Genomic DNA, 16,793 nt, shown 5'->3' on the forward strand with positions numbered 1-16,793 from the left:
CACTTTAAGAATTATGGTAAAAGCCAAACTAAAACAAACTCTTGAATTATATCAGTATCACTGTTTTATTCGATATTTCATTTAGTTTTCCTTTGTAGCAGACTTTTTATGTTCAAACTTTTGAACTAGTCGCAAGTCTTTCTTGAGCACAGAACTGTATGGCCTTACCGGGTGTTGTGGGTCATACATTTTAAAATTTAGATTTCTCTTATTCTGGAAATGTTTCAAACCAATATGTTATTTGTCTTGTAGTTTTCAAGAAAAAATTAAAAAATTGTAAAAATGGTTAACGAACGATAAACGACAGACGGAGCACGGCAACGAACGAAGACCAATGTCAACAGGTCATCGGAGTGACTTGGGTGACCTTACAGTGTTTTTTAGTATCTGTGAACTTGAAAAAGTGTTATCATAATTGAAATGATTGTTAAAATACTCATACGATATAGCTGAACCCTCGCCAATTTGTCAGTCTGAGTTGAACGATGGTTTTAATGCATATTGATTGTCTGGTATGCATATTTCATGACTAATCGAATCACTGTGATTTTTCGGAAGTAATTTAAAATTGGTGCATTAAATGGATATCACTACTGGGACCTAATTGGTCTGTCTGTCTTTTTATATTGGTGATATTTGATGACGAAATAATGAATCCAAAAACGATGCGGGTGATTTTATTATCGATATCAAAACTTTTAACATTTCTTGGAATGAAATGAATTATATATATATAGCAGAGTGGACGTTATCTACAGTCACCTGTACATACTAGTGACTAAGCAATTTATAATGAAACTTCCATCCTTCAGGTTAATGTGTTGCTTTCATGAAAATGCCGTACTCAACAATATAAGAAACAGGGTAAAAATAACCAACTTAACTCCTGAACTTCATTGATATTTCTTAACCATTTATTTTTTTTTTAATGTTACACTTAGTTTTTTTTTATTGAGCAGAATCTTTTTTATTTAAAAGTAACGCTTTTATTAAAAACCTAATCTCAAATCGTTCTTGAGCAAATTATTTTTCGTTCAATACTCTTTTGTTAACATTTAAAATGTTTTGTTGTTTAAGTTCTGAGTTTCATGAAATTACATAACCTGAGCATGCTTCCACAAGAGTAACAGCTTTTCAAGCAAAATGGTTTTTGAATAGATATTTCTTTATTTATTCCGATGTAAAAGAAATCATTTCCCTATTTTGCTTCATCCTACATGTATCTCGGTAATCATGATTTGATTAAAGTTTAATCTTTGCTACCCGATGATGCTTTCACACCAAATTTCAGCTTTTTGGACCAATTGTTTTCGAGAATAAGACTTTTAAAGCCTATTTATTCCTACATGTATGTCAATATTCAACTCCCTTCCCTATCCATTAAGCCCAAGCTTACCCTGGGGATCATAAATGGTACAAACTTGTAATGAATTGATGATACCTAATGATGCTCCCACAAAAGTTTCAGCTTTTCTGGCTAACTAATTTTTGATAAAATTTTAAAAAGCTTTACCTTATATTTTATTCAATAAGAATTCACACCCCTCCCCCTCTTCCCAACTGTGATTCTACTCTACCCTTGGGATAATTTTGAAGAAACTTAAGTTTACAACTGCATGAGGATGCTTTCACAAAAGTTTCAGCTTGTGTGGCCGAATAGTTTTATTTAAGACCCCAAGAGTGGCTAAGGCTTACCCCTGGGAATCAGGATTTTAAAAAAATGATTTTAAACTGCTTGAAAATGCTCCTATAAAAAGGTTTAAGTTTTCTTGCCCAATAATTTTTGAGAAGAAGTTCTTTTACTGCTAAAAAGTGTTCAATTATTCTTCATTATCTTCCCTTAAAAGAGGGAGTGGCCCTTTATTTTAACAAACTTGAGAAGTTGACCGACGGAAGGACGGAAGGACAGGCAGATGTTGGACAAAAAGTGATGAGAAAAGCTTACTTTAGCTTTAAGCTCAGATGAGCTAAAACAATACAGCAAAAGGACAATGTAAACAATAGTGTTTGGAGTGTACCACTTTTGGCATCAAGGTGAATCAATAAGGTGATGTGAGTTGAGTTCAGCATTTAAGTTATTGCTGTTATTGGCAACCAACTATTTTTCACGACTACTTTATTTTGCGATTTACCCGATATGAACTGGTTGGCGGCGACTAATGTAAGCAACTAAGCCTTATCCACACCTGTTGTTATATTACATCTATATAGCAAATACTGGTCCGCGGCGAGAAATAATCGCAAAAGTGACGCTCTCGCGAAATTTTTGTTTTCCATGTTTAAACAATTTTGCACATTTATTTTTTTTACTATTTTAAATACTTTTAATAAATTTTCTGTTTTAGGCTGATTTAAAATTCTGACACTGATGCTTTTTTTCTTTTTTTCTTTTTTTTTTTTTGGTTGTTGTGTTAGGTTGTTCCCTAGAAAAAAGTGTTGAAGACTATGGTATCTGAAAAATTTACTTGCATTTAATTGCCCATTTCTGCTCATTTTCAATCAGTATCTTTTCTAGGAAACATTAAGTGCATGCTTGATAAACATCAATTTATCATTAAAGATTAATTTCTTCAATACTTATTACTAACCGAAAATATTTTTGATGTTCAAAGTAGTGATTATTTGTAACCCAGTATAATAATGAAATGTATATCATTTCTGTCGACAGATGATGGTGCAGTAATGGAATTTGTAATTGCTTTGAATCATTAAAACTCAATTAAGCTATGGTACACTATCTAAATGATCTATTGGTTTTATTACCTAATTGGTCCTTGATGTCCACTATCTTTCCCTTGGAAGGGGTATTTCACGTACCCTTTGTTGAAAATTAAAATAAAACAAAAATATTGAACACCTTTATGCAATATATTTTTTCATAAAAGTCTTGAAACACCTAGGCAATGTATATAGGATCCTGAATTAACCTTTTAAAATATTTACATTTGTTTGATTTTTTTCTCATAAAAAACATATATGTTGTCAATTTTTATGGCTATCAGTGCCAGCTGTTCATTGACAAATTGATTGCCAAACTACAATTTGGGTATCAACAAATGTTGTACTTACTGATCATTTTGTTTGTCAGCGTAAATAAGTCTATTACAGGATACCTATTACCTCTTCAGAGTAATCTTTTAATATGATCTTTCAAAATAATGTTTTTAAATAATTCCTGTTCCCAAACAAACGCCGATAGAATGAGGGTTATCTCCTAGCAAATGCAGATAGGCATATGTATGACATAATGTAATCTAGTAAATTATACTCTTTGGACCAAATTGTTACAAAGAATATGAAAACACATGATGATCTTTTACAGCAGATATGTTTATTTATAAATCTAACATTTACAGAAATAGTGTGTCTTTGTATTTATATTTTACAGTAATTCAATTGAAACAGACACATGTAGAAAAAAGATTGAAATCAAGATTTTATATGTACAAAAACAGCATAAAATATGCAAGCATTGGAATTTCACGTAATTACAAATGAAAAAATTGCATGTGCAAATGATATTCAACACTTTTTCCTTCTCCTGGATACAGTCCATGTTGTTTTATAATTTATACACTATTACATGTAATATAAAGAGCATATTGTCTAAACCACAGAATTTGTGCCGGGAATGGACATACCACACTCTATGTAACTGTTGAAATAAAATATCGTATTGTAATGACCTATTGGCCCAAAACTAAACGCCGCACCGGGTGAGTTTCTGTAGTAACCTGCAATATAAAAAAGTGGAAGTCCTGTTGAAACCCCATCGAAAAGTTTTTTTGGCTTTTTTTTTTGGGGGGGGGGGGGTGGGGGGTGGGGGAGGGGGGTTGCATAATTTTAAATAAGTTTTCAATTTTACAACTTATGGCAAACCTTGCAGTCTTGTTAATCTTTGCTATAAACATCTATATTTTAACTGAAAAAAATATGCATGACTTAAAAGACGGATTAAAAATCCCTTAAAACTAAGGCTATATTAAGACAGTAATTTATCAAGAGTTATATCTTTAATCAAAAGGTCAATTTTTTTCAATTTATTTGGGGTTTTTTCTTCTGGTATAATGAGTCTATATTTTTTCCTTTAATTAAAAAAGGCAAAACAACTGTTAGAGTAGATGAATTGGAGAACGACTGCTCAACAAGCCACCTTTATTAGGGAAGTTAGGGACACCTCCATAGTGTGACTTAATTCCGATCGAAATAAACAATAAATCAAAGCATAATTTTATGAAAGACAAACATTTCCGCAAATAGTTACCTTAGAACAATAGTTTAGAGCGTTAACTACGAATCTAAAAGTTATCCCGCTTGAGCTTTTAAAATTTCACCTTTCTAAAAAATTTCGAAAAATATGTTTGATTCAAAAAGCGTAAAATTTTTCAACGGTAAGTGTTTTTTGATTATTGTGTACTTTTATCCACATGTTTCCGATGTCACCTTAATCAATGAAATAATTATGTCGTGGGATTTCAGTGGAAACAAATAAAACAGGGTAATTAATATTGTTAATTGAGTAATTCTAATCAATCTAATGAAATATTGAATAAATTATTTTTGAAGAAAATTTGATTAGTTAGTTTTGAAGAAATCAAAGCAAAATTATTATGAGAGAGTTCTTTTCATCCATTTTTTCTAAAGATTATAAGTGATTTTGTAGTATACAGGTAATGTTTAGTGAAATTATTGCCATATACATTACTGTCTCGCTTTAACAGAAATGTTTTTATCAAGAAAGGTAAACAAATAAAGGTCAACAAATAAACCTTCATTTCTTCGTAAAATGTTGAGATATCATTTGTTTATCTATACACTATTATTTAGTAAAAAAAAAAAATCCATACATATCTTATTTTTTAAATTTGGGTATTTTCTATATTTCTATATATAGCTCTTCTTATAAAGGAGATCAATAAAGTCTAAAAATGCTCACGACCATCGAGCCCCCTTAATATTATGCTACATGTCGGAGGTGCACATATACGTACCAGACGCTGACGGCGAGTTCATGTAGTCTCCTGCTACGGTCGCACTAGCTTCAGACCCACCCATGAGTTCACAGTGGTCTTGACCCGATCCATTACCGTCCCCGATGTTCATGAATGTGGTCCCTAAACTAGAACCCAGGAATAACTTGTACCTAAAATAGACAAAGTGGTATCAGACACGATACATTACTATTATTTTATGTCGAATTAGTTTTCCCACTAGATTGCCAAGTAGAGGAACGGAATTCCTCGACCAGCTCTAGACTTAAACACGCAACAGAGTAAATAAAGAGGTTGATTTGCATCAAATTTATCAATATGCTAGTATCTATCTATCTGTTTGTCTGAATACATGTATGGGGTAAAACATTTTAGACTGGGTTTTTTTCTGTCGAAACAAACATGTTGACATATTAGAACAGCCTTCACCCTTAACAAAACAGATCTGAGATTTTAATGATGTTAACTGATTTCATTAATATTCCTTATAGAGTTTGGCGAAGTCATTGGGGATAAATTAAAAAGCAAATAATTATTGTAGAAGTGGAAATTATTTCTCATCATACACTTAGTAACTTGAAATTGCCGAATTTTACTTCTTAGGAAATTTAATTTGGTTTTAAAATTAAAACCACTTGTTATAATATTGATCCGGGCTATTTTACTTGCTTGTTTGGTCATTTGATGTAATTCTTTAAGGAAAAAATGCATACTTTGAGTATTATGAGGTGATAATTTTAGTAGGTGCATGGTTAAATCCAATAAAGCCGGAAGGGCTTAATGATCAATTTGACCTCGCTTCGACAGAAATCATCTCATACTATTCAAAGAATGATTCCTTATTTCTTATTATATTCATATACTTTTTTAGCAATTGTACGATCAAATAGCAGAATATCGACACATTTATGTCATTTTCGTTTCTTTTAATTATGAAAATCCCGCTTGTGTCCAAACGATACATTTACTTGAATTTATTGGACAATAAATACAAAATCGATTCGTAGTGTTACAACAGACAAAGACACTGAAACATGTAAATATTTACCGAGTCAACGATAAATGATATTACATGTAAGCTGGGAAGCTCATAACACGATTTGAACTCCGTGACCTCTAGATCATGGTTCTTGTATTTGAGGGGATTTCATCAGGAATAAGGACTCATTCTTTGAGTATCATGAGGAGATAATTTCGGTCGAGGCGCGATCAAATCCAATAAAGTTCTAATGGCTTTATGATAGATTTGACCATGCTCCGACCGAAATAATCACTTTATAATATTCAAAGAATGATTCCTTATTACATATTATTTCCAATTTGTACACTTTAAAACAACATTTTTTTAAAACCACTATTTTTTATGTAGCATATGCTATGTATTACTACGCGGAGCAGCCAATACCGTTTTTTGGTTATGCTATAAGACACGCCCATTTTGCATCACTCATGTTTTATAAAGTCATTGGGTTTTAGGGTTCAAAATTAATTCGTAATGCTAAATTGAAACTGTTGTCTACAGAAGAATATTTCTTTGTCTTACCAAATAACGGGCATTTAGCAAATCAAATTTCAAATACATGTATTATTAATAAAAATCTGTGATTATTTTGATACATGTATTGCGGTCAATTTATACTTTTCAGACAATATTTGTAACTTCCTGCTTATCAAATCATTTTTCTGTAATGACCTTGTACTACTGCACAGCTGCACGGCGAGATAGGGAGCCGATGTGTAGTTTGTTCTCTTGACAAGTATCTGTCCAGTACAACCATTGAAGCTGTTGTCTACTGACACATTGTAGGCGTACCAACAAGGGGGTGTGGCACTCATACAGGCTGTAAAAAGTAGAAGATATGTTTAAAAGTCGAATCAAGTAACTCACATGATCTCTCTCTTACTAAATTTAAACACTCTAAGATTTTATAATTAGGAACTCTTTAAACGGATATACCGAATAAGAGCTATAATGAAACAAGTTGCAGGAGTCTTGGGGTATTCGTTGTATCTGAGTTTTACAAATAATGCAAATAAAATGAAAAAGAGCAATTTATTATTTTTTTAGTTACTAACCTGGTTCATGTGGCCAGGGTATCCTGACCCCACACTCATACCATGGGTTACTGTACCACCCTGAACCTCCTGCAATAGGTCGTACGTTGAATTCCTCGCCCGCATTGTGTCTTGCATACCCTAAAGCAAAAAATCGAAATTCATCTTGGTTATTTCATTAACCATTTTTAGATTTTATTATTAATCTCCCTAAGAAAAAGATATAAAGATAAAGGGAAAATTTCAACATTCAAGGTTGAAATACATGTATTAAATGAAATAATCTTTACTAAATATTAATAGTTTATGACAAAAAATATCATAATAAAAATATTCAGAAAGATATGATGAATAATTTGTTGACCATTCAGAGTCTCTTTAAATGAAAAATCAATGAAAATGAAACCGGCGTATCATTTAGATATCATTCATAAATCCTCACCAAAATCGCAAGAAATAAACACTTGAGTGTTCGCACTCTTTGGTCAAGCTTTATGTTATTCTCTGGCTATTCATTCACGTTATTCACATAGAGACGAAAAAAATATAAAAAAAAATAGCCTAAGTAAGCTGGTCCTCGATCATCAGCATCGCTTTTTCGAAGCTTTTTCAAGGCGATATACTGGGTTATACATTTTTCCTCGATGTATAAATAATATAAACGATAAAAACTTAAATTAATATACAATCCCAACCCGACAGTTGCAGTCGAGATACATGTAGGCCTGTTCAAATTGCAAGCCTTTGAAAGACTTTTGATCATATTATACTGTAGATTCTTACTCAATCGCAAAGAATTGATATCCGCGTAAAATCGCAAGAAGCACATCTCGTGGATTTTAAAATCGCACTTTTTTAACAGATGTAAATCAAACTGAAACTATGATAAAGATTCAGCGTTCGCAATTTTATTTTCTCACAATTTGATGCGAAATGGTTAATGAGCAGAATTTCAAAAGTACTCGCTTTAAATAAGAAATTTGCAGTAGTTGCTGAAACTCCATTTAAGTTTTCAATGTAAATCTCCAGGCAAATATTTTATTTATATAGATACAGTTTCATGTTTACATGTAGCAAAATGATTCTGACAGTCACCAGTAAAAAATTGTTTTAATATCGTCCTCTCTCCCTCTATTGAATCAAGGTAAAGCATTTACACTTACCTGTTAATGCAGGTGCGCTCATGTATGTCCCAGGGAGAACTGCATTCACCTCCAGCCCCCCTACCAATTCACAGTGGTCAGCCCCCTCGCCAAGCCCATCAGCAATGTTCAGAAACGTATCTGTTAAATCTGCTCCCAGGAATAGCTGATACCTGTCATGTTTTTAAGGGGGTCATTATGTGATATTTCGATATTTACTTTTAAAAGTTATAAACATTTTTTTTTAAATTGAAAAAAAACATTCTTGTAAAATTTAATTGAAATGAATGGTACAGATTTTTCTCATATTTGACTAGAATATGAGTATTTCTTAATCAGCTAAATCCAATTTGAAAAACATGGCTTCAAAGTGGCATTAGAGCAAGGCATGAATAACACGGAAAAGTTTGAATATCTCAACCGATATTGAAGGACTTCTGTGCATACAAAACTAATTTTTTTTAAAAAAACGTTTTAACTGCTGTGTGTGACTTAACTTGAAAGGTTACACGATCTTCGGGTGAATGCCAAACTAAAGTTCAGAAGTTTTTACCAATATTGGTATGAACACCAAACTAAGGTTCTAAAGTTTTACTGACATTTGTATGAACACCAAACCAAGCCTCAAAACAAGCCAAAAAAGTTTTTGATATTGGTGTGAAGTTCAAACTAAGGTTAAAATCTTGACAATATTGGTATGAACACCAAACTAAGGATTGGAGGTTTTTATCGATATTAATGGGATCATCATTGTCTAAGCAACGGGTTTATAGGAGTTTATTGAGATTGTTATAAGCACCAAGCTTAAGTATAGAAAGTCGCAAGCCAACGATAAAATCAAGCAAATCTAAGGTTAAAGGTTTAAACCATCTTCGAAACTTTTGAGATTTTTTTTTCCTTTTGTAGAATACTGATGAATACCGTAATATCTTTTATAATGAGAAGAATATTGTTTAGCTCTGACAGTGGGTTTACCAAAAGTACCAAAATAAGCCATTAAAGATATATTTCTGTGAGCACCAAAACTAAGTACATGGGAATGATCTAAACGTGAATACCAAACGAACTGGAGGTTGGAAAGTTTTAACTGATATTGGGTGTAAAATACTAGCTTAAGTTTAGAGCTATTGACAGGTCTTGATATCAGAACCATACGTGTTTCGATTTCAAAGTTGTTTACTTGATTGAATGTAAGTACCAAGCAAATGATTGAAGGTCTAATATTGTTGCTCAGTACATTTTATCAATCGTGGGTTAATCATCACACAAAGGGTAAAATATCCTTTTACCTATATTAATTTTAGTTTTTCAGTTGTGTTGTTCACAATGTTCTAAGAAATATCCAATGATCAACCAAAAATATGTGTGTGTCAGAATTGATTAAACATTAGAAATACCTTAGTTAAGCGTTATAAACATTAAAATCGGGAAAAAATAATATGATAATTTATCTCAAATCTTGAACATGCCCTTCAAAACAGTCATAGGAATAAGCACCAGACACGATGCAGTATTTTAATGTTCGCGCTGTTATTGATCTATGCCTAAGCTAAGGTTTGAATGAACATATCAAGTGAGGGATTTGAAAGGGTTTTTTTCTCATCAAAAATAAGTACATGTCACACTAATTTAAGGGTTGTAAAACAACGTAAACAAGCAAAACATAATTAAGATATTAATATTTGATAGTTCAAAGAAGGGTCCACGCTTTACCTTATTGGACTACAAAGTTCTACTCCGACAATAGGAGCGGAAGTATATTTGGTCTTCATGACGTACTTCCGGCCACCTGTACATCCGTTCCACGCAGTATCATGAACAAAGCTATACTCATGCCAACACGATGTCGGGGTGTTAAAACAGGCTGTTTCACAGAAACACAGATTTAATGAAAATTTATCAAAAAAATAATCGTCTTTTTTAATTCTGTGAAATATCACAATACATGGCATTTGAAATGCATTCAACAATTGTCGATTTTGCTTAATATAAAAGTTAAAATCTCAAGGTAGACTCTAGACTATTAGGTAAATTGTTGGATCTTTAACCAAATATAGTACAACATGTAACCCCACAAATATAAGGAATAAGAAAGTTCAAATTTGTTCTGATCGTTTCATTATTTACCTTAAAAAAATTAAATTCATCAAGATAGAATTTGACCACTAAGCTTTATTTATTTATTTATTTATTTATTTATTTATTTATTTATTTTGAATTCTCTCACCAGGTGTTGGGGGTGTTGGCGGTGTTGGAATACTCACTCCACACTCGTACCACGAATTATAGTAATAAACAGTATCTGAGTAGCTTATCGTCCCAACAGTGAAAGGATCGCCCCAATGAGAACGCCTATAGCCTGAAAGAACAAGATGTCTTTAAGCCAATGCTTACTATTGATACCCATGCTCCGATGTGAATGATCAATAAAAGCAAAATCAACAGGAATTTAATATCACATTTGTTTAAAAAAGGAATACTATCATATGGCAGGCCTAAGCAAAGAAAGTGTTAAAATTTAGATCATATGCGATGAATAGTTGCTGAGAAATCTTTGACAAAAATTTGGGTTTGTTTTTTTAAATTAGGCTAAAAAAAAAAACAGTCGTCCTTTAACATGAAGTTGACGTCTGATTGGAACTAAAATGAATCCCACCATATGGCATATCTAAACAAAGAGTGTATAATAATTGCAAGCATCTTTGAATACTTAGTAATAGTCGCTGAGAAAAATGCAACAGAAATTTGTAACGGACAGACAGACACACACACTCACAAGGGTAAACCAGTACACCCATATACAGTGGAATAAAAATATTCCATTATTTATATTTCGCATGTATTACTTCTACGCGAACTCCCATATAATTTGTTCTGGAATTAAGGAGAGAGAGAGAGAGAGAGAGAGTATACCCGTTACAGTTGGAGCTGTTTTGTAATCATTTGCCATTATAGCTTCAGTTTGATATCCGCCCACAAGTTCACAGTGATCCGCTCCTGAACCATCACCATCACCAACGCTGAGGAATTTATCTAGGAGAGCGGATCCAAGAACTATTTTGTACCTGAATTTAGAATCGTAATTCATAAAGAGGCTGGGTGGTCAACAAATTCTCTATCGGATCTACATAAAATCTAGCTAATTTTGGCTATAGACTATTACAAATGTATGACGGAATATCTAGTCTATGGTGGCATATCTCTGCCCCTTGTGTGCAAGTTACTTTTCTTTTAAATATGTCGACATGCAAGATAAATATATCGACATGCAAGATAGTTATGTCAACATGCAACATAACTATGTTAACATGCAAGAAAATTGCAATCAAATAAGAATTATGAAAAATCTCAATAATTTTCAGATATCGCCCATAGTGACATCCAAGATGCTAGATGCTACCTATTTATATCGACATGCAACTTAGGTATGTTCACATGATACTTATATATATGTCAACATGCAACTTAGGTATGTTCACATGCGAGATTAATATGTTGACATGCAACATAACTAAGTTGCATGTCGACATAAATATGTTGCATGTCGACATAAATATGTTGCATGTCGACATAAATATGTTGCATGTCAACATATTCATCTTGCATGTTAACATAATAAGTTGCATGTCGACATAGAAAAGTTGCATATCGACATAAAAAAGTTGCATGTTAACATAAATAAGTAGCATGTCAACATGTTTATCTCGCATGTTAACATAAATAAGTAGCATGTCGACATAAATAGGTAGCATCCAGCATCTTTGATGTCACAGGTAGGCGATATTGAGATTTTTTATAACTCTTTTTTTTTTATTGCAACTTTCTTGCATGTCAACATAGTTATGTTGCATGTTGCGTAAATATCTTGCTTGTCAACATATTTATCTTGCATGTCGACATATTTGATAGAAAAATAACTTGCACACAAGGGGCAGAGTTATGCCACCATACCAGCCACCTTAAGAGTATGTATGTTTTAAAAAACGTCACACAATGTCAGATGTCTGTTGATGTCTGTAATATCATGCAGTTACAGGTAAATGAAATATCAGATCCATGTGAAACTTACACATAGTATCTTGTTTTGTTTTGTTTTGTTGGGTTTTTTGGGGGGTTTTTTTTTTTGTTTGGTTGGGTTTTTGGTTTTTGTTTTTGTTTTTGTTTTTTTTTTTTTGTATTTACTGAACAATGAATCTTGCCTAAATCATGGTCATTGACCGTTAACTGTGTATAATGTTTAAGGCATATGTACAAATATCCTTTTACGAGGGTCAATCAAAAAATACGAAGACTTTTGTCATAGCTATTTTACTTAACGTCATATCATTACAAAATTTGGTAGACATAATTGAGCAATAGTTTCAAACAATTTGCAAGAAAAAAAGTTAATAAAATCCTTTATTTCTTAGAATTATTAAGAATCTAATCCTGCAAAAATGAGGTCACGGCACACGGTCAAAATTTGTGAAATGTCAACAATAAACCATTTAATGTTGAAAGTAATATCTCTATAAATTGGGCTTAAAACCAAATAATATTGAAACCTCAAATTAAGTATAGTCATGGTATTTTATGTATCAAATAATGACGGGATATATTGTTTCGTCGAACAGATATTAGTAACTAAAGACAGATAGTCCTCTTTAGAATTGACTAAAAACATCGACGTAACCGGACGTCACGGCGCAACGAGAACTACAAACAGAATGGATTTAACTTAGGAAAAAGACGATACAAGCTGTGAAAATGCTCAATGGTATAAAAAATAAGTCAACAATTGTTTGCAAGTTTGTGTTTAACTGTAATAAATTTTGTGGGGGTGGTCGTAATTGTATTTTGAATATTATCAGTCCGAAAGAGAGTAGAATATCTGTAAATATTTGGTCAAAAAATAAGTAACGTCAACCGACGGTCAGGGTTATCTTTACTGTAAACTAATAGATACACGGTTAGAAAATAAAAACTTTGAAGATCAAACTTATGATTCTCGAACAAATGTGTGCAAATAAGATGCTAAGTGGTTCAGTGCCATTTTAAATTGTAAGGAGAAAGACACAAGAGACTAAGCGTGACATAAAGATGGGGTATATCTATAAACTGTGATTGTTTAATCTTGACGTCATCTTTTAAACGTTACCGTGCGCCGTGGTGACAAAACATGTTGTTTTTAAAAAGGGGTAACAAAAAAACCGTTTCATCAAATGGACTAAAACTTCGCATATCAATAACATAAGTGTTGGTGCACAGATTAATCTGTTAAGTATGACTTACATGAAAGAAATATGATAGACAGCCACATTGTCTTCGTATTTTTGATTGACCCTCGTATATTCGAAAAAAAATAAATGTTTTGCACATAAAAAAAAACTTTCGAAAGTTGGAAGAAAATACCGTTTCATATATCTACCCCTACATTAAAGTTGTTTGTTATATGTTTTATTTGTATTATGTCAACATGCTGACATGCGTGTTGATTACCTGGTAGGACTACACAGGACCACGCCCACAAACGGGGCGGAAGGATACTGAGTTCTCCGGAGATAACGGGTTCCCCCGGTACATCCGTTCCACGTGTTGTCGTAGAAGAAGTCAAATTGGACCCAACAAGACGCAGGTGTGTTGAAACAGTCTGTAAGAAGGGAAAGTAAAGAAAAAAAGTTTTCAGTTATTGATATTCACATCAATAATGAAATGTTCCATCATTTTTATTTTTGTTTTGTACCTTATAAAAGATACAGGTTTTATATAACATGTCATATATACATGTATAATAGATGAATTACATAAATCTTCATTTTTGTATAATGTGGGGTTTACCTGGCAGCGGTTCATAGCAGGATGAGACAGAAGATGTCCAAGTCCCATCACCTCTGCATGTGGAGGTCAAGGTTATTGAAGTATTTGAGTTACATGTGTAATTGAGGACAGTCCCGATTTTGGTGGATGTGACCTTGACCCCAGTAAAATGAATGTCTGGGTGATCAATAGGGCAGTCTAAAAGTAAAATTATTATTTAATGATATTTCCGTAAATATGACCGATATACACCAAAGTCAATTTGTTTTCATTAAACCTGTAAGTGATGTATTTAAAGATTTATACAGGACTGTTATTTGACCGTATTGCTGACTTACCAACAACTTAAAAAATGTCACTCCATTTACTGACAATCAGATTAAAAGAATTGATATTGTTAAAATACAAAAAAATATTAAAAATCTATTCGATTTTATACAACACAGAGACATTCTTTTTCTACTTTAAACTTTTAACATATTAAGCTCTTTGGGTGATTTGAGCCAATGGGGCCAACAATATGTATTATATATATTGTAACAATAGGATGCTATGACCTTGACCTTAGAAACTGGAATCAAGGTAACTGGAGATCCTCAACTATTGAGCAATCTAAACTTTGTGGGGGGGGAAAAAGACCCAGATGGGACCAAAGAAAAGTAAAGATGCTTCGAATATAAATTATTAACAGAACGCTGTAATGACCTTGACCTCTAGTCTAGAAATTGGATTTATCATCCCTTCACCGTAACCCACGAACACTCTTTTTGTGAAGCATGGGCCAGAATGGGTAGGTCAGACAAGGAATTTAAACAGAAAACTTCTTAATTGATTATTCATTCAGAAACTTAATTCAAGGTCAATGCACATTGTGTTTACCAAATGCACTTTGTACAGTACAGAACAACTAAAATGAGTATGTCCTTTCCAAAAAAAGATGAAATACACTTAATTAAAATATACAGAGTGTGATTTGTAACAAGTGTAAAATACAAACGCATATCGATTGATAGGGGTTGTTTTTTTTGTACTTTTAAAGTACAAGCCCCGGGACCATCAACATGTGAAAATCTCCGCAATAGTTGCCCCGGGGCTAGTGCTTTATTAATTCCAAAGGTTTGCTGTTGCGTGTTTAAAACAAAATAATCACGGTTCGATTATGTATAGGAAAGATTTGTGTGCTTTGTGTGCTTTGTGTACTTTATTTGACCTAAAATGTTGTAATAAAAGGATGCTTCCCTACTGTGATGAAACGTTGAGAAAATCGATGTCACAATCAGTCTTACAAACTATGCTTTTTTTTGTGTGTCCATCGCGTTTCGCACGCCAGCGACATCCTTCGATGCTTGCATTTACAGATCTCAAACAAAGTCCTTGAAACGGTTTCACAGGGTACTGATCGAAAAAGTAGCAATCGGGTGTGCTGATGGATAATAGGCAATGTAGATTAATTTTTCTTTTGATAACAGTTCTGTGTAGCTCTTTAAGGAGCAATTTTTCATTAATTTTACTTGTTATTACAACAAATTAATATAAAGACAAATCAAACTTTTAAAAACCCGGTTTTTTTAAACTTGAAAGGGAAATTAAATTTTTACAAGAATTTTTTTAGTCCGAATTGAGTCCTGTGGGACATATTGCTATCCAAAAGGAAAGAAGTATTTCCTTTAGAATGTGTTGATTTGCTAAATATCCTATAAATAAATATCTCCCTCAAATCATTTATTCTACTTTAAAGGTACATGTAATTGTCTTACCCGTCAGAATGAGACAAAGAACATATTACATTTAATTTATAAACACTCTCTTAGTAATAATCATACCTGTAACGTAACCTAATTTTATTTATGATCTTGTATCTTCTCTTTTTACATCAAAAATTTATCTTAAATATTATTAAGAAGTAAATTTTTCAATTTAACTGAATACGAATAAGTCTTACCTGATTTGACGCATTTTGGTCCAGTTGACGCAGTGACGCAACTCCCTCTAGTTGAGCACGACACACCACAAGCGTCAAAATAATCCTGAAATATGCAAAATATCGACAATAATAGGTAGACTATCTGAAACCAGTATCTACATTACAATTTTTCTCTCGTTTTTAACGGCTGCAGAACAAAGATTATTTTTTTAAAATTGCTTGAATGTTAAAAAAAATTGATTAAATATATCTCGTTTTAAGATATAAAACATAAAAAACCATACTAATGCACTATGCATGTTAAGCAGGTTTTGTTAGTTTTCTTGTTGATGCCTCATTTCATAGAAGAAATATTAGCTTTATGATTTTTGTATAATCTGTAACAGCACCTGTGGTATTTGGTTCCTTCCGATGTAAATAAAATCAGAATCTGACGTCATGTTGGATGGATTTACTGTGACGTCACTATAGGACAACTCACATTCTAATCTTCCGCGATGAAAGTTTAGCGAAGCACACGAACGTCTATTCGAACATTCTCTAACACACATGACCATTCCAATCGGAGAAATTTTCTCTATGACAAATCCAGATAATCGTGACTCTGGCGTAAAGAGGTCGTAAAGTCCTGCCTCAGAACTGTGTATAAACAGGAGAACGAAAATGACCGTAAACTTTGTAAGCATATTTGTTAAGAATGTTTCAAACCCATCTCTCTAATAATGAAAACCTTTAAAAGGCATACGGCAAATAAAAGAATGGGCGTTTATTAAAACCCAGCTGTTAACCAATTGCTAGCTCTAGACGCAAATAAAATTATTTCAGGTGTAAAATAATCTGATGATGGCAAAATCGTTTGGAATTTTCAACATTTACAGTCAACAT

At 32.7% G+C, this 16,793-nt stretch overlaps 1 protein-coding gene across 1 annotated transcript; it reads right to left on the minus strand.

Annotated features, from left to right (window-relative positions):
* Window positions 1–3,328: 3,328 nt before the first annotated feature.
* Window positions 3,329–16,793, minus strand: LOC128185414 (uncharacterized). The gene is made up of 13 exons (XM_052855011.1): window positions 16,785–16,793; window positions 16,298–16,624; window positions 15,927–16,011; window positions 14,006–14,182; window positions 13,667–13,817; window positions 11,102–11,253; window positions 10,416–10,547; window positions 9,902–10,052; window positions 8,210–8,361; window positions 7,068–7,187; window positions 6,685–6,832; window positions 4,992–5,143; window positions 3,329–3,734 (listed from the first exon to the last, which is right to left on the minus strand). The coding sequence occupies exons 1-13, from the start codon at window positions 16,791–16,793 to the stop codon at window positions 3,607–3,609; spliced, it is 1,884 nt and encodes a 627-aa protein (XP_052710971.1). The 3' UTR covers window positions 3,329–3,606.

Source organism: Crassostrea angulata, chromosome 5 (genome assembly GCF_025612915.1).
Source record: "Crassostrea angulata isolate pt1a10 chromosome 5, ASM2561291v2, whole genome shotgun sequence".
Lineage (NCBI taxonomy): Eukaryota > Metazoa > Mollusca > Bivalvia > Ostreida > Ostreidae > Magallana > Magallana angulata.

Excerpts from the sequence above, each read along its gene's own strand:
- LOC128185414 (XM_052855011.1), bottom strand. Across the intron at positions 6,833-7,067 it reads ACCCTGGCCACATGAACCAG|CCTGTATGAGTGCCACACCC; the intron begins GTTAGTAACTAA and ends TACTTTTTACAG. Across the intron at positions 3,735-4,991 it reads GAACTCGCCGTCAGCGTCTG|GTTACTACAGAAACTCACCC; the intron begins GTACGTATATGT and ends TTTATATTGCAG.